Source organism: Bombina bombina, chromosome 12, assembly GCF_027579735.1.
Source record: "Bombina bombina isolate aBomBom1 chromosome 12, aBomBom1.pri, whole genome shotgun sequence".
Lineage (NCBI taxonomy): Eukaryota > Metazoa > Chordata > Amphibia > Anura > Bombinatoridae > Bombina > Bombina bombina.
In genome coordinates this window covers 118,376,488-118,398,423 of record NC_069510.1, presented here as the reverse complement: position 1 = coordinate 118,398,423, position 21,936 = coordinate 118,376,488, and the positions used below count along the sequence as shown (strand labels likewise).

General features: G+C 40.2%; 1 protein-coding gene across 2 annotated transcripts; it reads right to left on the bottom strand.

The window, feature by feature from the left end:
- Window positions 1–4,292: 4,292 nt before the first annotated feature.
- Window positions 4,293–21,832, bottom strand: PTRH1 (peptidyl-tRNA hydrolase 1 homolog). 2 transcript variants are annotated; one of them, XM_053696071.1, is made up of 5 exons: window positions 21,653–21,825; window positions 18,913–19,132; window positions 16,169–16,268; window positions 15,978–16,023; window positions 4,293–4,768 (listed from the first exon to the last, which is right to left on the bottom strand). In XM_053696071.1, exons 1-5 carry the CDS (start codon window positions 21,758–21,760, stop codon window positions 4,544–4,546), a joined length of 699 nt encoding a protein of 232 aa, XP_053552046.1. In that variant the 5' UTR covers window positions 21,761–21,825; the 3' UTR covers window positions 4,293–4,543. The 2 variants fall into 2 exon arrangements, with proteins under 2 accessions (XP_053552046.1, XP_053552047.1); XM_053696072.1 differs by having other exon boundaries at window positions 4,563–4,791; window positions 21,653–21,832.
- Between the last annotated feature and the right edge of the window lie 104 nt (window positions 21,833–21,936).

Here is a 21,936-nt window from a genome sequence, read left to right as displayed (position 1 = left end):
TTTGAAATGTCAAGTTCCATGTGTAATAAAGAAAAATAATTTTTAATGTTCAGCAAAATAAGTTAAATTCAGATTTACTATAGAATTGTGATCATTGCACTAAATATATTTATAACTCCAGAGTAATACTACAAAATTTTAGACTGCCAAAAGTAAATATGTACGCTTATTTTATGTCTTGGTCAGCTAGAAGTAAATACGTACGCTTCTTGTATGTCTAGGTCAGCTAGAAGTAAATATGTACGCTTATTTTATGTCTAGGTCAGCTAGAAGTAAATACGTCCGCTTATTGTATGTCTAGATCAGCTAGAAGTAAATAAGTGGGCTTATTGTATGTCTAGGTCAGCTAGAAGTAAATACGTACGCTTCTTGTATGTCTAGGTCAGCTAGAAGTAAATAAGTGGGCTTATTGTATGTCTAGGTCAGCTAGAAGTAAATACGTACGCTTCTTGTATGTCTAGGTCAGCTAGAAGTAAATACGTACGCTTATTTTATGTCTAGGTCAGCTAGAAGTAAATACGTACGCTTCTTGTATGTCTAGGTCAGCTAGAAGTAAATATGTACGCTTATTTTATGTCTAGGTCAGCTAGAAGTAAATACGTCCGCTTATTGTATGTCTAGGTCAGCTAGAAGTAAATATGTACACTTATTTTATGTCTAGGTCAGCTTGAAGTAAATACGTCCGCTTATTGTATGTTTAGATCAGCTAGAAGTAAATAAGTGGGCTTATTGTATGTCTAGGTCAGCTAGAAGTAAATACGTACGTTTATTGTATGTCTAGGTCAGCTAGAAGTAAATACGTACGCTTATTGTATGTCTAGGTCAGCTAGAAGTAAATAAGTGGGCTTATTGTATGTCTAGGTCAGCTAGAAGTAAATATGTACGCTTATTTTATGTCTAGGTCAGCTAGAAGTAAATACCTACGCTTATTGTATGTCTAGGTCAGCTAGAAGTAAATACCTACGCTTATTGTATGTCTAGGTCAGCTAGAAGTAAATACGTACGCTTATTGTATGTCTAGGTCAGCTAGAAGTAAATATCTACGCTTATTGTATGTCTAGGTCAGCTAGAAGTAAATACGTACGCTTATTGTATGTCTAGGTCAGCTAGAAGTAAATACGTCCGCTTATTGTATGTCTAGATCAGCTAGAAGTAAATAGGTACGCTTATTTTATGTCTAGGTCAGCTAGAAGTAAATATGTACGCTTATTTTATGTCTAGGTCAGCTAGAAGTAAATACGTACGCTTATTTTATGTCTAGGTCAGCTAGAAGTAAATACGTACGCTTATTTTATGTCTAGGTCAGCTAGAAGTAAATACGTACGCTTATTTTATGTCTAGGTCAGCTAGAAGTAAATATGTACGCTTATTGTATGTCTAGGTCAGCTAGAAGTAAATACGTACGCTTATTGTATGTCTAGGTCAGCTAGAAGTAAATACGTACGTTTATTGTATGTCTAGGTCAGCTAGAAGTAAATAAGTGGGCTTATTGTATGTCTAGGTCAGCTAGAAGTAAATAAGTGGGCTTATTGTATGTCTAGGTCAGCTAGAAGTAAATATGTACGCTTATTGTATGTCTAGGTCAGCTAGAAGTAAATAAGTGGGCTTATTGTATGTCTAGGTCAGCTAGAAGTAAATACGTACGCTTATTTTATGTCTAGGTTAGCTAGAAGTAAATACGTACGCTTATTGTATGTCTAGGTCAGCTAGAAGTAAATACGTACACTTATTGTATGTCTAGGTCAGCTAGAAGTAAATAAGTGGGCTTATTGTATGTCTAGGTCAGCTAGAAGTAAATAAGTGGGCTTATTGTATGTCTAGGTCAGCTAGAAGTAAATACGTACGCTTATTGTATGTCTAGGTCAGCTAGAAGTAAATACGTACGCTTATTGTATGTCTAGGTCAGCTAGAAGTAAATACGTACGCTTATTGTATGTCTAGGTCAGCTAGAAGTAAATACGTACGCTTATTGTATGTCTAGGTCAGCTAGAAGTAAATATGTACGCTTCTTGTATGTTTAGGTCAGCTAGAAGTAAATATGTACGCTTATTTTATGTCTAGGTCAGCTAGAAGTAAATACGTACGCTTATTGTATGTCTAGGTCAGCTAGAAGTAAATAAGTGGGCTTATTGTATGTCTAGGTCAGCTAGAAGTAAATATGTACGCTTATTGTATGTCTAGGTCAGCTAGAAGTAAATAAGTGGGCTTATTGTATGTCTAGGTCAGCTAGAAGTAAATAAGTGGGCTTATTGTATGTCTAGGTCAGCTAGAAGTAAATACGTACGCTTATTGTATGTCTAGGTCAGCTAGAAGTAAATACGTACGCTTATTGTATGTCTAGGTCAGCTAGAAGTAAATACGTACGCTTATTGTATGTCTAGGTTAGCTAGAAGTAAATACGTACGCTTATTGTATGTCTAGGTTAGCTAGAAGTAAATACGTACGCTTATTGTATGTCTAGCTCAGCTAGAAGTAAATACGTAAGCTTATTGTATGTCTAGCTCAGCTAGAAGTAAATACATACGTGCTTAGCGGTTATATGCGGGTAAAGGTACGTACCTGTGTATTACAGGTGAAACTCGAAAAATTAGAATATCGTGCAAAAGTTCATTTATTTCACTAATGCAACTTAAAAGGTGACATATATGAGATAGACTCATTACATGCAAAGCAAGATGTGATTTGTCATAATTGTGATGATTATGGCTTGCAGCTCATGAAAACCCCAAATCCACAATCTCAAAAAATTAGAATATTACATGCAATCAATAAAACAAGGATTGTACATAGAACAATATCGGACCTCTGAAAAGTATAAGCATGCATACTGTATGTACTCAGTACTTGGTTTGGGCCCCTTTTGCAGCATTTACTGCCTTAATGCGGCATGGCATGGAAGCTATCAGCCTGTGGCACTGCTGAGGTGTTATGGAAGACCAGGATGCTTCAATAGCGGCCTTCAGCTCTTCTGCATTGCTCGGTCTCATGTCTCTCATCTTTCTCTTGGCAATGCCCCATAGATTCTCTATGGGGTTCAGGTCAGGCGAGTTTGCTGGCCAATCAAGCACAGTAATCCCACGGTCATTGAACCAGGTTTTGGTGCTTTTGGCAGTGTGGGCATGTGCCAAGTCCTGCTGGAAAATTAAGTCAGCATCCCCATAGAGCTCGTCTGCGGAAGGAAGCATGAAGTGCTCCAAAATCTCCTGGTAGACGGCTGCATTGAACCTGGACTTAATGAAGCACAGTGGACCAACACCAGCAGATGACATGGCTCCCCAAATCAACACAGACTGTGGAAACTTCACAATGGACTTCAAGCATCTTGCAGTGTGTGCCTCTCCATTCTTCCTCCATACTCTGGGTCCTTGGTTTCCAAATAAGATCCAAAATTTGCTCTCATCAGAAAAGAGGACTTTGGGCCACTGAGCAACAGACCAGGTCTGTTTTTCTTTAGCCCAGGTAAGATGCTTCTGACATTGTTTGTTGTTCAGGAGTGGCTTGACAAGAGGAATACAACATTTGAAGCCCATGTCCAGGATCCGTTTGTGTGTAGTGGCTCTTGATGCACTGACTCCAGCCTCAGTCCACTCCTTGTGAAAGTCCCCAACACTTTTGAATGGCCTTTTCCTGACAATCCTCTCCAGGCTGCGGTCATCCCTGCTGCTTGTGCAACTTTTTCTTCCACACTTTTCCCTTCCACATAACTTTTATTAATGTGCTTTGATGCAGCACTTTGGGAACATCCAACTTTTTTGCAATTACCTTTTGAGGCCTTCCCTCCTTATGGAGGGTGTCAATGATGGTTTTCTGCACAACTGTCAGGTCAGCAGTCTTTCCCATGATTGTGATTCCTACTGAACCATACTGAGAGACCATTTAAAGGCTCAGGTCCCTTTGCAGGTGTTATGGCTTAATTAGCTGATTAGAGTGGGACACTTTGAGCATAGAATATTGCACCTTTTCACAATATTCTAATTTTCTGAGATTGTGGATTTGGGCTGTAAGCCATAATCATCACAATTATGACTAATCACGGCTTGAACTATCTTGCTTTGCATGTAATAAGTCTATCTCGTATATTAGTTTCACCTTTTAAGTTGCATTAGTGAAATAAATTAACTTTTGCACGATATTCTATTTTTTCGAGTTTCACCTGTATGTCTGTAATGTATCTTATTGCGCTTGTGTCTATAAGGATGCGGTGCTACACATTGGCTGTCTTCAGTTGTGTGGCTGCTTTAGAGCTCCCTTTGTTGGGTATAGAAAATCAATACTGCATTTACAAAATCATCTATCGCATTAAACCATTTATTTATTAATACTTTATGAATTAACAAAATATTGAAAGTGACAAAAGAAACGTTGTCAGCAATGTGAGGTATTCTCATTAGCTTTGCGAGAATGCGATCCCGTTCATACTCTGAGACCTCTATGGAGGAAGCATTAGATGTAATTTGCTGTGTATTGCAACAGTCTGCTTATAAAACCGTCTCTGTGCCTCTCTTTGCACCAATCACTGGCACACAGACACGTTTTGGTTTAATCATGCTTTGCTGGGTTCATTTCTTTCTTTCTTTGATATTATTAAGTTTCCTGAAGGAGCAATTGCACACCTCTGCATGATGTGAGCCATCACCATGTCTACAGATCGCTCCAAAATCGCTGTAAGAAGCTCTTGTTCATTCCTAGTAAACCGCCCAAGTACATATCTCTCCACTGAAGTATTGTCAGCTGGGCGTCCTATGCCAATCCTCAGTCTCGCCATGCTCTGCAGAAGTGGAAAGTACATTCCTTAAAAATATGAAAGTGATGTTCCTTATACACTGCACTGTACTTTAAAACATTTATCTGAATTTTAAAATGTTAAAAATATCAATATGTTTTGAGGTTGAAAAGATGGAGATGAATATTGCATCACTTTTGAATTTAAAAAAAAAAAACTTTATTAAAAAATGAGAAACCAAAAAATCAAGCTCAACTCACATAAAAAAAAAAATTAAAACGTCTGTCTTACGCATTTCAGCCTCAGGTTTCAAATTACACCATAAGGTGAAACGTGTATTTATAACATTCAAAGAAAAGAAACCCTAACAAGTAAATTGCAGCTGTAAACCCCCCCTCCAAAAAAAATCAGTCACAAGTTCCATGTATCACTGAGCACAGCAACTTAAACAGAAATGCTTTCTAGACAAGATGAAAACACCTTATCCATATGGAAACCTTTATTTCTTTCATACAGGTGGTGAGAGTCCACAATCCATTACTCCTGGGAATTACTCTTTTTCTCTTGTAAGATGTATCGAGTCCACGGATTCATCCATACTTGTGGGATATTCTCCTTCCCTACAGGAAGTGGCAAAGAGAGCACCCACAGCAGAGCTGTCTATATAGCTCCTCCCTTAGCTCCATCCCCCAGTCATTCTCTTTGCCGGCTCTAACAAGATGGATGGGTAAAGAGATTGTGGTGACAAAATATTAGTTTTTATTTCTTCAAGCAAGAGTTTGTTATTTTCAATGGTACCGGTGTGTACTATTTACTCTCAAGCAGAAAAGAGATGAAGATTTCTGCATGGAGGATGATGATCTTAGCATTTGGTAACTAAGATCCATTGCTGTTCCCACAGAGGCTGAAGAGTACAGGAAACTTCAGCTGAGGAACGGTTTTGCAGTCTCTACTGCACTGAGGTATGTTCAGTCAATTTTTCTAGAAAGACAGGATATTTCAACAAAAGGGCTGACATTATCCCCATGAGGGTAAGGGTAAGCTTTAAACACTTATGGTAGTATTATAAGCTTGCATAAGGGCTAAGTTACTGCTGGTTGACACTTATATGTTTAAAACAGACGTTTTTGATAGATTTGAGAAAAACGTTTTTTTGGGACTTTTATTTAGGGGTTCATTTGGCTTATATTGGAAGGTTTTTATACCACATGGCTATGTTTTTAACACTTGAGGTGTTAATTTAAGGTCCCTCAGACATCGTGTATGAAGTGGGCGGGGCCTAATTTTGTGCCTTAGTTGCGCATTTGTTTTTACTTCTGGATAGCAAGCTTCAACACAGGAGGGTCCTGAAGTAGTTTTGGAGCCAAAACAAAGCTTTATTCCCCTAATTTCAACCCCTAAGGGCAGGTAGGTGCCACAGCACAGCTGTGGCAAGGTGCTAACTGTATATTTCCGGATTTTTAGACTTTTGTCAATCCGGTTTGGTAACTAATGGGTTAATCTCATTCTTACTAGTGGTGCAACCTTACTAAGGCTTGCTACATATGCTGTAAAAAATTCGTAAGATTTGTGACATTTTTAAGCAGTTTTGCAGAAAGTGTACATGTTTTTTTCTCTTAAAGGCACAGTACCGTTTTTTTCAAAGTGTTGTTTTTCATTGAATAAAGTGTTCTCCAAGCTTGCTTGTTGCATTACTAGCCTGTTTAACATGTCTGACATCAATGAAAATCCTTGTTCAATGTGTTTAGAAGCCATTGTGGAACCCCCTCTTAGAATGTGTCCCACTTGCACTGATATGTCTATAAATTATAAAGAGCATATTTTAGCACTTAAAAATAATGCCATAGATGATTCTCAGACAGAAGGGAATGAGGGTTTGCCATCTAGCTCTCCCCAAGTGTCACAACCAGTAACGCCCGCACAAGTGACGCCAAGTACCTCTAGTGCGTCAAATTCATTTACTTTACAAGACATGGCTACAGTTATGAATACAACCCTCACTGAGGTTTTATCTAAACTGCCTGGTTTGCAAGGAAAGCGTGACAGCTCTGGGTTAAGAACAAATGCTGAGCCGTCTGACGCTTTAGTAGCCGTATCTGATATACCCTCACAATGTTCTGAGGTAGGGATAAGGGATTTGTTATCTGAGGGAGAAATTTCTGATTCAGGAAAGACGCTCCCTCAGACAGATTCTGATATGAAGGCCTTTAAATTTAAGCTTGAACACCTCCGCTTATTGCTCACGGAGGTATTAGCGACTCTAGATGATTGTGACCCTATAGTGGTCCCAGAGAAATTGTGTAAAATGGACAAATACTTAGAGGTTCCTGTTTAAACTGATGTTTTTCCAGTCCCTAAGAGGATTGTGAATATTGTTACTAAGGAGTGGGATAGACCAGGTATTCCGTTCGCTCCCCCTCCTGTTTTTAAGAAAATGTTTCCCATATCTGACACCATGCGGGACTCGTGGCATACAGTTCCTAAGGTGGAGGGAGCTATTTCTACTCTGGCTAAGCGTACAACTATACCTATCGAAGACAGTTGTGCTTTCAAAGATCCTATGGATAAAAATTTAGAGGGTCTCCTGAAGAAAATTTTTGTTCATCAAGGTTTTCTTCTCCAACCTATTGCGTGCATTCTTCCTGTAACTACTGCAGCTGCTTTCTGGTTTGAGGCTCTAGAAGAGGCTCTTCAGATGGAGACTCCATTAGAGGAGATTATGGACAGAATTAAGGCCCTTAAGTTGGCTAATTCTTTCATTACAGATGCCGCTTTCCAACTGGCTAAATTAGCGGCAAAGAATTCAGGTTTTGCCATTTTAGCACGCAGGGCGTTATGGCTTAAGTCCTGGTCTGCTGATGTGTCATCAAAATCTAAACTTTTGAACATCCCTTTCAAAGGAAAGACCCTATTCGGGCCTGAACTGAAAGAGATTATTTCAGACATCACTGGAGGGAAAGGCCATGCCCTCCCTCAGGATAAAACAAATAAAATGAGGACCAAACAAAATCATTTTCGTTCCTTTCGGAACTTCAAGGGTGGTCCCACTTCAGCTTCCTCTGTTGCAAAGCAAGAGGGGAATTTTGCCCAATCCAAGTCAGTCTGGAGACCTAACCAGGCTTGGAACAAGGGTAAATAGGCCAAGAAGCCTGCAGCTGCCTCTAAGACAGCATGAAGGGGTAGCCCCCGATCCGGGACTGGATCTAGTAGGGGGCAGACTCTCTCTCTTCGTTCAGGCTTGGGCAAGAGATGTTCACAATTCCTGGGCTTTAGAAATTGTGTCCCAGGGATATCTTCTGGACCTCAAAGACTCCCCCCCCCCCCCCCAGGGGGAGATTTCACATTTCTCAATTGTCTGCAAACCAGACAAAGAGAGAGGCGTTCTTACGCTGTGTAGAAGACCTACATACCATGGGAGTGATCTGCCCAATTCCAAAAGAGGAACAAGGGCTAGGGTTTTACTCAAACCTGTTTGTGGTTCCCAAAAAAGAGGGAACTTTCAGACCAATCTTGGATCTCAAAATTCTAAAAAAATTCCTAAGAGTACCATCATTCAAGATGGAGACTATTCTGACCATTCTACCAATGATACAGGAGGGTCAATATATGACTACCGTGGACTTACAGGATGCGTATCTACACATCCCTATTCACAGAGATCATCATCAATTCCTCAGATTTGCCTTTCTGGACAGGCATTTCCAGTTCGTGGCCCTTCCCTTCGGGTTGGCCACGGCTCCCAGAATTTTCACAAAAGTGCTAGGGTCCCTTTTGGCGGTGCTAAGGCCGCGGGGCATAGCAGTGGCGCCTTATCTAGACGACATCTTAATTCAGGCGTCGACTTTCCAACTAGCCAAGTCTCACACGGACATAGTGTTGGCTTTTCTGAGATCTCACGGGTGGAAGGTGAACATAAAAAAGAGTTCTCTCTTCCCTCTCACAAGAGTTTCCTTCCTAGGGACTCTGATAGACTCGGTCAGAAAATCAAAACTCTTAACCACTTGCCAAGCTCTTCATTCCATTCCTCGGCCATCAGTGACTCAGTGCATGGAGGTAATCGGACTCATGGTAGCGGCAATGGACATAGTTCCTTTTGCCCGGCCTACACCTCAGACCACTGCAACTATGCATGCTCAAACAGTGTAATGGGGATTATGCAGATTTATCTCCTCAAATAAATCTGGATCAGGAGACCAGAGATTCTCTTCTCTGGTGGTTGTCTCAGGACCACCTGTCTAAGGGAATGTGTTTCCGCAGGCCAGAGTGGGTCATAGTAACGACAGATGCCAGCCTACTAGGCTGGGGTGCAGTCTGGAACTCCCTGAAAGCACAGGGCTTAAGGTCTCAGGAGGAAACTCTCCTCCCGATAAACATTCTAGAACTGAGAGCGATATTCAATGCGCTTCAGGCGTGGCCTCAGCTTGCTGCGGCCAAATTCATCAGATTTCCGTCGGACAACATCACGACTGTAGCTTATATCAATCATCAAGGAGGAACACAGAGTTCTCTAGCGATGATGGAGGTATCCAAAATAATCAGATGGGCGGAGGATCACTCTTGCCATTGCTCAGCAATCCATATCCCAGGAGTAGAGAACTGGGAGGCGGATTTCCTAAGTCGTCAGACTTTTCATCCGGGGGAGTGGGAGCTCCATCCGGAGGTATTTGCCCAGCTGACTCAGCTATGGGGCACACCAGAATTGGATCTGATGGCGTCCCGACAGAATGCCAAACTTCCTCGTTACGGGTCCAGGTCCCGGGATCCCCAGGCGGTACTGATAGATGCTCTAGCAGTGCCCTGGTCCTTCAATCTGGCCTATGTATTTCCACCATTTCCTCTCCTTCCACGTCTGGTTGCCAGAATCAAGCAGGAGAGGACTTCGGTGATTCTGATAGCACCTGCGTAGCCACGCAGGACTTGGTATGCAGACCTAGTGGACATGTCATCAGTTCCACCGTGGTCTCTGCCAATGAGGCAGGACCTTCTAATCCAAGGTCCATTCACGCATCCAAATCTAATTTCTCTGCATCTGACTGCTTGGAGATTGAACGCCTGATTCTATCAAAGCGTGGTTTCTCTGAGTCGGTCATTGATACCCTGATTCAAGCTAGAAAGCCTGTCACCAGGAAGATTTATCATAAGATTTGGCGCAAATATTTTTATTGGTGTGAATCCAAGGGTTACTCATGGAGTAAGATTAGGATTCCTAGAATATTGTCTTTTCTCCAAGAAGGATTGGAGAAGGGATTATCAGCTAGTTCATTAAAAGGACAAATATCTGCTTTGTCTATTCTTTTACACAAACGTCTGGCAGATGTCCCAGACGTTCAAGCATTTAGTCAGGCCTTGGTCAGGATCAAGCCTGTATTTAAACCTGTTGCTCCACCATGGAGCCTAAACTTAGTTCTTAAAGTTCTTCAAGGGGTTCCGTTTGAACCTATGCATTCCATAGATATTAAGCTTCTATCTTGGAAAATTTTGTTTTTAGTAGCTATCTCTTCGGCTCGAAGAGTTTCTGAGTTATCTGCTTTACAGTGTGATTCACCTTACCTTGTTTTCCATGCAGATAAGGTGGTTTTGCGTACCAAACCTGGGTTTCTTCCTAAGGTTGTTTCTAATAGGAATATCAATCAGGAGATTGTTGTTCCTTCACTGTGTCCTAATCCTTCCTCAAAGAAGGAACGTCCGTTGCACAATCTTGATGTGGTTTGTGCTTTAAAGTTCTACTTACAAGCAACTAAAGATTTCCGTCAAACATCTTCATTGTTTGTTGTTTATTCTGGTAAACGGAGAGGTCAAAAGGCTACGGCTACCTCTCTTTCCTTTTGGCTGAAAAGCATAATCCGTTTGGCTTATGAGACTGCTGAACAGCAGCCTCCTGAAAGAATTACTGCTCATTCTACTAGAGCAGTGGCTTCCACATGGGCTTTTGAAAATGAGGCTTCTGTTGAACAGATTTGTAAGGTGGCGACTTGGTCTTCGCTTCATACTTTTTCCAAATTTTACAAATTCGATACTTTTGCTTCTTCTGAGGCTATTTTTGGGAGAAAGGTTCTACAAGCAGTGGTGCCTTCCGTTTAAGGTCCCTGTCTTGTCCCTCCCTTCATCAGTGTCCTAAAGCTTTGGCATTGGTATCCCACAAGTATGGAAGAATCCGTGGACTCGATACATCTTACAAGAGAAAACATAATTTATGCTTACCTGATAAATTTATTTCTCTTGTGATGTATCGAGTCCACGGCCCGCCCTGTTTATTAAGACAGGCAATATATTTTTATTTAAAAAACTTCAGCCACCACTGCACCCTATAGTTTCTCCTTTTTCTTCCTAGCCTTCGGTCGAATGACTGGGGGGTGGAGCTAAGGGAGGAGCTATATAGACAGCTCTGCTGTGGGTGCTCTCTTTGCCACTTCCTGTAGGGAAGGAGAATATCCCACAAGTATGGATGAATCCGTAGACTCGATACATCACAAGAGAAATAAATTTATCAGGTAAGCATAAATTATGTTTTTCTACCACTAGGATGAAGCAAAGATTCCCAAACCTCAGGAGCGCTATAAAACCCCTCCCACCTCACACATACCTTAGTCTTTACTTTGCCTCCGCTGGAGGAGGTTGAAGAGTGAAGATGTGCATTTGATTCTACAGAAAGAGGGGTTTTCGGTCCATATTGAGGCCTGGTTTACTCTCGGAGTACAGTGCTTGTCAGAAGGATGTATATGGGGTATGGTTTGTCATTCTTTTTTCACCTCATGGGAATTTTTTTGTCTTAAACCCTCCATAATTGGTCACAGGGACTTGTCTTTTGGCTATCTTTATAGATCTACAATATACTCCTATTCCATATCCTCTGCGTTTTAGTACTGGTTTGGCTGTCTGCTGCTTGTTTGCTAGTGAACGAGTGTCTATTGGTGAGTATCATTTATTAACATTTAGACACTCATATAGTTATGTTATGGGCACTTTTTTAAGTTTATATATATATATATATATATATATATATATATATGGCCCTGGGACAGATCCCTTACACTATTCCCTTGCGGTTTTGAGCGCATCTGCTTTTCTGGTGCGCTTAGTTTGCATCTGTATGTCTGCCTTTTGATTTATGTGTGTTGTGGTTGCGCACATCAGGTTAATGCTTGTCGGGTTAGCACACGTCCCTTCTTTCTATAGTTCACTCATGTGTCGGCCAGTTAATGCATGTTCGTCCTCAGCTATGCACACATAAGGTTTTGGGTGCGCTAAATTCCTTTTTAGCTGTTAGGTTTTTTAAGCTCATTATTTCTTCTGATAAGCGTTATCTGACTTTGGATGTTAATGTCTCCTGCTTTGTTTTGCAGTTTGGCTTAGCGTGCATTGTACCTGTAAGTTTATTTAAAAAGCTACTTAAGAAGGGGGTATGTGGTTTCCATTCCTCAAGAGCTTTTTAAGGGGGTTATAGTGTTTATTGCATTGCTTTGCCATATGCTATAATAGAGCAGTCTGATTTTGTCCCTAAATATACCCAAGAAATGGAGTCTCCTTAACAGCTTTCTACCATTATTAGGTGTGCTTTATGTAAAAAACCTGAAGTGCCTTCTCTAGCTCATGTATGTGGCTCATGTTTAGATTTCTATATGCAATCAGACCAATCTTATGCTGTTTCTTTGGGTATTAATGTGCCTACTGTTTGTTCATTACAGGATAATACGGTCATGGTCTCACCTACTGTGAAAAACTTTATCAAGGTTGCAGATTCTGAGGCGCTGGCTGTTGTCCCACCTTCAAACAAGCATAAAAGGTCAGTTTCCTCTGGTGATGAAGAATCTTCATCTGATGAACCTGATATTTCTCCTTTTTTTTATCAAAGTTGAACATATTTATTCTCTTTTAAAGGAGGTCTTAATTACTTTAGGGGATAAAATCATAACATTTCTGATGATAAACCTTTTAATCATTTACATTTAGTTGTAATACTGTTGTTAATCTCTCTGAGGTTTTCCCTATTCCTGATACTGTCTCTGACATGATTTCTAGGGAATGATCTAAGCCAGGTAATTATTTTACTCCTTCTGCAAGGTTTAAATAGTTATATCCTTTATCTGCTGCTAATACAGATTTGTGGGAAACAGTTCCCAAGGAAGATGGGGCCATTTCCACTCTGGCTAGACATACTACTATTTCTTTGGAAGACAGTACTTTTTTTAAAGACCCTTTTAGCTATAACGTTAGTCTTTTCATAGAAGGGCCTTTTACATGCTGGTTATATTCTCAGGCCAGCGATTTTCATTGCTGATGTTGCGGCTGCTTCTACTTACTGGTTGTCTTAAGTCTTTCAGATAACTCTACTAAAAAAAAAATATTATTTGTGATGCTGTATTTGATATTATGAAGATTAATGTCAAAAGCATGTCTTTGGCAGTCTTTGCCAGGAGAGCCTTATGGCTTAAATACTGGTCTACTGATATGGTGCCAAAATCCAGATCATCTCTTTCCTTTCAGGGAAATACATTTATATGGTTTTGATTTAGATTCTATTATATCTACTGTTACTGGAGGTAAGGGGGCTTTTCTTCCTCAGGACAGAATTATTTTTGTTCCTTTTGTCAGAATAAGGAACAAAAAGTTGACTTCTCTGCTCAAAAGCAAAGCTCCTCTGGTTCAATCTGGAGATCTAGTGCTAACTGGAAGGATTCAAAGCAGGGTAAGAAATCTATCCCTACTACCAAAACTGCATGCAGGTGCGGCCCTCTTCAAGAGGCTCTGGTAGGGGGCAGATTAAGCCTTTTTTAGGGGGCTTGGTTTCAGTCTGTTCCAGACCCCTGGGTTCTGAATATAGTTTCTCAGGGATATTGAATAAGATTCAGAACAAGGCCTCCCAGAGGAAGGTTTTTTTCTGTCCAATGTTCCAAGTCCTGTTAAAGCTCAAACTTTTTTTCTACTTTGTCTCTGTTTCTTCAACAGCATGGTTGCAGGATTAATTTTCCAAAAAGTTATTTGGTTCCTCAGACAAAGGTTGGGTTTTCAAATATATTCAGTATCCATGAGTCTTTCTCTAAAAGAGCAGAGAAGTTTAAAATTGGTGTCAGCTTGTCTAAACCTTCAGTCTCTCTTTTCCCTTGGTTGTTCTTTGTATGGAAGTCCCAGGTCTCATAATTGAAGCTTTAGATGCAATTAATTCAATGTTCTAGAACTCTTCAGGGCTCAAGTTTGACCTCCGTGGAAAAAAAGAGACAATGACACAGCAGTAGCTGATGTCATGCATCAGGGGGGAACTCACAGTTCCCTGGCAATGATGGAGGGGTCTAGAATTCTCTTATGGGCAGAAACTAATTCTTGTCTACTCTCTGTGATTAATATTCCAGGGGTGAACAACTGGGAGGCAGACTTTCTCAGTCGTCAAATTTCTACATCCAGGTGAGTGGTCTCTTCACCAGGATGTGTTCAATGAGATTGTGGATCTTTGGGGTCTCCCAGAGATAGATCTGATGGCCTCTCATTTGAACAACAAACTTCCCAGGTGCTGTGCGAGGTCCAGTGATCCTCAGGCAGAGTTAGTGGATGCTCTAGTAGTTCCTTGGTCTTTTCAGCCTGCTTATCTGTTTCCACCTCTTGTACTTCTTCCCAGAGTAATTTCCAAGATAAACTTTAAGAAGCCGTCTGTATTAATCCAGATTGCCCCCAGCATGGTCTAGCAGGATTTGGTATGCGGATCTGGTTCAGATATCAAGTTGCCCTCCTTGGCATTCCTTCTTTGTGGTCTAATCTTTAGAATGCTTCAGAGAGATCTTTGCATTCTTTGGTCGTTATTAGGACATTGAAATATTACATTGATGCTATTAAGAACTTTTAACAAACTTCTAGTTTGTTCATTCTTTTTTTCTGGTCCTAGGAAGGGTCAGAAAGCTTCTGCTGTTTCTTTGGCCTCTTGGTTGAAACTTTTGATTCACAAGGCTTACTTGGAGGCAGGTCAGCCTCTACCGCAGCAGATTACTGCTCATTCTACTAGGTCAGTGTCCACTTTTTGGGCTTTCAAGAATGAGGCTTCAGTTGATCAGATTTGTAAGGCAACTATTCTACCATTTTGATGTTTTTGCTTTTTCTGAGGCAGCATTTGAAAGAGGTGTTAAGGGCAGCTGTCTCAGTTTGATTTTTTTCACAGTTTGATTTATTTTATTGGAGTTGTGGATTTAATTTATCAGTGAAAAAATGATTTTTTTTAGTCCCTCCCTTTATGTTTTTACTCTTTTTTTTTTTTGACACCACAGCTTGGGTATTAGTTCCCATGAGTAATGGATCATGGACTCTCACCACCTGTATGAAAGAAAACATAATTTATATTTACCTGATAAATTAATTTCTTTCATTGTGGTGAGAGTCCACCAGACCTTTTTTTTTGGGGGGGGGGTAGGTTTTTTTCCCAGCACATCTTTTTTCCCTGCTCCCTTTATGGCTCGTATTCCTTTTTCTTAACGCACTTTGCTTGGCTATACGTTAGACTGAGGTATGTGTGAGGGGTTTAGTGTGTACTGACATCACACAACTATGTATCTGTATATTATAGTGCGTACTGACATCACACAACTATGTATCTGTATATTATAGTGCGTACGGACATCACACAACTTTATATCTGTATATTATAGTGCGTACTGAGATCACACAACTATGTATCTGTATATTATAGTGCGTACGGACATCACACAACTATATATCTGTATATTATAGTGCGTACTGACATCACACAACTATATATCTGTATATTATAGTGCGTACTGACATCACACAACTATGTATCTGTATATTATAGTGCGTACGGACATCACACAACTATATATCTGTATATTATAGTGCGTACTGACATCACACAACTATGTATCTGTATATTATAGTGCGTACTGACATCACACAACTATGTATCTGTATATTATAGTGCGTACTGACATCACACAACTATGTATCTGTATATTATAGTGCGTACTGACATCACACAACTATGTATCTGTATATTATAGTGCGTACTGACATCACACAACTATGTATCTGTATATTATAGTGCGTACTGACCTCACACAACTATGTATCTGTATATTATAGTGCGTACTGACATCACACAACTATATATCTGTATATTATAGTGCATACTGACATCACACAACTATATATCTGTATATTATAGTGCGTACTGACCTCACACAACTATATATCTGTATATTATAGTACGTACTTACATCACACAACTATATATCTGTATATAATAGTGCATACTTACATCTGATTGTAGACTGTCTATGCACGAACGAACACCGTTGTGACCCCTACAATAAACAGATGAATATTAAGTCACAAGAAAGAATCCACAGAAGTTCTCCAGATATCTGCCACCTCCCCCTTACACACACACATATAATTGTAGATACTGTACTCTTCACTCACAGACACTAACAACAAACCCCAAGTCACCTGGCACTTCCACCAAACTTCAAGGACAACTTCCCAAGCGGCTTGTCCAGGTCATCATGCAAGAGACAGATGTTCTCAGGTATCACACAAAACCTTCCAGCTGTAACATAAGTACCAACATGCTTAGTATGAAGGAGGAACCTGCATCCCAATATCCCTTGTGCTATTACATCATTAAAAGGACACTGAACCCAAATTTTTTCTTTCGTGATTCAGAAAGCAACTTTCTAATTTACTCCTATTATCACATTTTCTTAATTATCTAAGTATCTTTATTTGAAAAGCAACAATGTAAGTTTAGATGCCGGCCCATTTTTGGAGAACAACCTGGGTTGTTCTTGCTGATTGGTGGATAAATTGACCCACCAATAAACAAGTGCTGTCCAGGAACCTGAACCAAAATTGGCTGGCTCCTTAGCTTAGATGCCTTCTTTTTAATATATAGATAGCAAGAGAACGAAGAAAAATTGATAATAGGAGTAAATTAGAAAGTTGCTTAAAATTGCATGCTCTATCTGAATCCCGAAAGAATTTTTTTTTGTGTTCAGTGTCCCTTTAAGTGCATAAAGACAAAGTATGGAGCAGCCTAGTATCCTTAATGCTACACCAAGCAGGTGAAGTATGCCTTTAATAAACGGGCAAGAACCATAGGCTTTTTGATATCACTTACAAAGGCAACACTGACTTTAACCCTTAATGAAAACTGTTCCATTACCTGAAAAAGATATCTAGAATGTAAAGAAAATACATAAGGGGTGATAATGGGTGGGCTGGTAGGCACTTCCTATTAGTGCACATGGGCTGGTAGGCACTTCCTATTAGTGCACATGGGCTGGTAGGCACTTCCTATTAGTGCACATGGGCTGGCAGGCACTTCCTATTAGTGCACGTGGGCTGGCAGGCACTTCCTGTTAGTGCACGTAGGCTGGTAGGCACTTCCTGTTAGTGCACGTAGGCTGGTAGGCACTTCCTGTTAGTGCACATAGGCTTGAAAAAGGCTAAGCAGGAACTGAAACGCGTAGATGTTGTTTTTACTATGAGAAAAATATAACTAAAGACTACCAATATAAAGATGGTAAGAAAATCTTGCTGAAAAGGTATACCACTGCTTGAGCTAAAATTATTGCATTGTTGAAGTTGCCTACTCCCTGGTGAGGACGGAGGAAAAAGACAAAGACAAGAACCTGGAAATATATAAAACACTACTGAATCCGTGTGAACCCGCTGGCCGTAAGAAAGGTCTAAAAAATCCTGGATACACGCCAAAACTATACAGCGTGAATAAATAGAAAACAAGCACACTAATTGGCAAGCATTTGGATACATACATAGATACAAAAGACTGACACATTGTATTCAGCAAGAATCTATAACATATTGGATATTGGACATTAACCAGCTGTCTTGTATAATCAAACTATAGATAACGGTTGTTACATTTGATTTGCTAAAATCGTTAATTCTGACATTCTACTGGCCAGTAGCGGACACGTGACCCTAATGGGACACTCCCACATTTGAACGGTCACTACATTCAAGGATCAGTATGGTTTTTAGGTTGATTGTAAATTTCAATGTATAAAGTGCGCACTCTTTACGTTATTGTAGTTTTATAAGAATTATTACCATATACATGGAACTTTTTATGTGTTCTTTTAAGTATTGATAATTAATAAATGACCTATTAATTTTTTCATAGTCTATTTTCTCGACTATGCAAAGGGATTGATTGTTAGTTTTATTTGCAGTACCAATAGGATACTATATTTGATGTATAGAACATTGAACGGATACATTTTTATTCAATAAGGCTTTATATGTCGTTATAAACTAAGTATATTTTCTCTTTAACTATATATATATTATAAGAATACCAAATAGGACTTGGCCACACTCTAGCATTTGAATTAATGTCTTTAGCTTATTCTTTAGCGCTTCTCGATTTTTTATTTTTTATTAAGTGCACATAGGCTGGTAGGCACTTCTTATTAGTGCATGTGGGCTGATAGATACTTCCTTTAACTCAATGTGGGCTAGTAGGCACTCTCTATTAGTGCACATGGACTGATAGGCACTTCCTGTTAATGCACGTGGGCTGGTAGGCACTTCCTGTTAGCGAACGTTGGCTGACAGTCATTTCCTGTTAGTGCACATGGGCTGGCAGGAATTTCCTGTTAGTGCACATGGGCTGGCAGGAATTTCCTGTTAGTGCACATGGGCTGGTAGGCACTTCCTTTTAGTGCACATGGGCTGGTAGGCACTTCCTGTTAGCTCACTTGGGCTGGTAGGCACTTCCTGTTAGCGCACTTGGGCTGGTAGGCACTTCCTGTTAACGAACATGGGCTGGCAGGCACTTCCCCCTTAAAGTATGTGGGCTGGTAGGCCCTTCTTGTTAGTGCATGTGGACTGGTAGGCACTTCCTGTTTGTGCACGTGGGCTGACTGGTATTTGTAGGAAGTGCACATCTGATACTGTACATTAATTTAAACAAAATTTACTTTATATTTTTTTTAAAAACAAAATTCTGCTGGCATATTTAAATGCTGCCGTTTCACACAGGAAATACAGTGACCTTTTAGCATAAATACTCTTATTTTTTTAAAAACTACTCAAAAAACAATGACTCTGTTACGAACAAATTAAGTGATATGGTGTTTCATTTATATGATGTGTATAAAAGTCTAGTGTTGTAAGGAATACGATTAGTAACAAGTGATAAAGAGGTTTTTTTTTTTTTTTTTTACCTGCGCTGCCCACACTCTTCCCATTGATGTTCATGAAATGGCGTGGTTTTAGCAGAACCAAGCGCGCCTGACCAATACCGCTTTGTATGATGTCTGCTCCACACTGCTTGTCTTTTTTCCACAGTTCAGCAATGTTCAGTCTCCGAGCTAAGAGGTTCAGGGCATCCATTCCCACATTGTGTCTAGTGCCGGACATTCCGTAATTCCCCAAGCCAACAACCTGTGCAAACAAGATCCCAAGCACACGTAAATGACCTTATCGCCAAACAAGATCCCAGGCACGCGTCAATGACCTTATCCCCCGACCAAGATCCCAAGTACAGGTGATTGACCTTATTCCCCAAACACATGGGAATGACCTTATCCCCCCGACCAAGATCCCAAGTACAGGTGATTGACCTTATTCCCCAAACAAGATACCAAGCACATGGGAATGACCTTATCCCCCCGACCAAGATCCCAAGTACACGTGATGGACCTTATCCCCCAAACAAGATCCCAAGCACACGTGAATGACCTTATCCCCCAAACAAGATCCCAAGCACACGTGAATGACCTTATCCCCCAAACAAGATACCAAGCACATGTGAATGACCTTTTCCCCCAAACAAGATCCCAAGCACACGTGAATGACCTTATCCCCCAAACAAGATCCCAAGCACACGTGAATGACCTTATCCCCCAAACAAGATCCCAAGCACACGTGAATGACCTTATCCCCCAAACAAGATCCCAAGCACACGTGAATGACCTTATCCCCCAAACAAGATCCCAAGCACACGTGAATGACCTTATCCCCCAAACAAGATCCCAAGCACACGTGAATGACCTTATCCCCCAAACAAGATCCCAAGCACACGTGAATGACCTTATCCCCCAAACAAGATCCCAAGCACACGTGAATGACCTTATCCCCCCAAACAAGATCCCAAGCACATGTGAATGACCTTATCCCCCAAACAAGATCCCAAGCACATGGGAATGACCTTATCCCCCAAACAAGATCCCAAGCACATGTGAATGACCTTATCCCCCAAACAAGATACCAAGCACATGGGAATGACCTTATCCCCCAAAACAAGATCCCAAGCACATGGGAATGACCTTATCCCCCAAAACAAGATCCCAAGCCCATATGAATGACCTTATCCCCCAAACAAGATCCCAAGCACACGTGAATGACCTTATCCCCCAAAACAAGATCTCAAGCACACGTGAATGACCTTATCCCCCAAACAAGATCCCAAGCACATGTGAATGACCTAATCCCCCAAACAAGATCCCAAACACATGTGAATGACCTTATCCCCCAAACAAGATACCAAGCACATGGGAATGACCTTATCCCCCAAACAAGATCCCAAGCACAAGTGAATGACCTTATCCCCCAAACAAGATCCCAAGCACATGTGAATGACCTTATCCCCCCAAACAAGATACCAAGCACATGGGAATGACCTTATCCCCCAAACAAGATCTCAAGCACACGTGAATGACCTTATCCCCCAAACAAGATCCCAAGCACACGTGAATGACCTTATCCCCCAAACAAGATCCCAAGCACACGTGAATGACCTTATCCCCCAAACAAGATCCCAAGCACACGTGAATGACCTTATCCCCCAAACAAGATTCCAAGCACACGTGAATGACCTTATCCCCCAAACAAGATCCCAAGCACATGTGAATGACCTTATCCCCCAAACAAGACAATAACAATAAACATTACTATAGTGCAGCAGTGATTATTATTATTATTAATAACTATTACTAATAGTGCAGCAGTGATTATTATTATTAACTATTACTATAGTGCAGCAGTGATTATTATTATTAATAACTATTACTATAGTGCAGCAGTGATTATTATTATTAACTATTACTATATAGTTCAGCAGTGATCATTAATATTATTAATAACTATTACTAATAGTGCAGCAGTGATTATTATTATTAATAACTATTACTATATAGTTCAGCAGTGATCATTAATATTATTAATAACTATTACTAATAGTGCAGCAGTGATTATTATTATTATTAATAACTATTACTATAGTGCAGCAGTGATTATTATTATTAATAACTATTACTATAGTGCAGTAGTGATTATTATTATTAATAACTATTACTAATAGTGCAGCAGTGATTATTATTATTAATAACTATTACTAATAGTGCAGCAGTGATTATTATTATTAATAACTATTACTAATAGTGCAGCAGTGATTATTATTATTAATAACTATTACTATAGTGCAGCAGTGATTATTATTATTATTAACTATTACTAATAGTGCAGCAGTGATTATTATTATTAATAACTATTACTAATAGTGCAGCAGTGATTATTATTATTAATAACTATTACTATAGTGCAGCAGTGATTATTATTATTAATAACTATTACTAATAGTGCAGCAGTGATTATTATTATTAATAACTATTACTAATAGTGCAGCAGTGATTATTATTATTAATAACTATTACTATAGTGCAGCAGTGATGATTATTATTAATAACTATCCATAGTGCACTGTGCAGCAGTGATTATTATTAACCATCGTTACTAACTACTACAGAACCTCCCATACCAATATGGCGACCACGTCCCTACCGTGTCACGTGACGTTTCATCACCCATGATTAAAGAATTCCCCAGCCAATATGTCCGCCACCCACTTCACTTGTCCCAGCATGTGAGCCTGCCCCTGGCACTAAGGGCACGGGGCATCCTCACCATTAGCAGCTGGTGCCCGGCGCCGTGTCGTGCTGCTGCTTCACTCATATGGCGAGCTGAGGTGATTGAGCACAAACGTAGCAGCCGCATGCTCCTCTCCGCTTTCATCAATTACATGTGTTTGAGGGCACAACCATTGCGGGAGACTGTCTGCTTCCAAATCGTCACTTCCGCTATCCATTCCAGAGAGTTGTTGTAGGTGCCACTTGTTCTAGGTAGATGTTCTATTACACCGCTATCATTACTGTCACTGTACCTAGCTGCGTGTGACAATAAGTAGGTGA

Coding starts and splice junctions, on each gene's coding strand:
- PTRH1 (XM_053696071.1), bottom strand. CDS start 21,760: ATGAAAGCGGAGAGGAGCATGCGGCTGCTACGTTTGTGCTCAATCACC. Junction 16,269..18,912: donor GAAGAGTGTGGGCAGCGCAG/GTAAAAAAAAAA, acceptor CTTATGTTACAG/CTGGAAGGTTTTGTGTGATA. Junction 4,769..15,977: donor TAGACAGTCTACAATCAGAT/GTAAGTATGCAC, acceptor CCACTTCTGCAG/AGCATGGCGAGACTGAGGAT.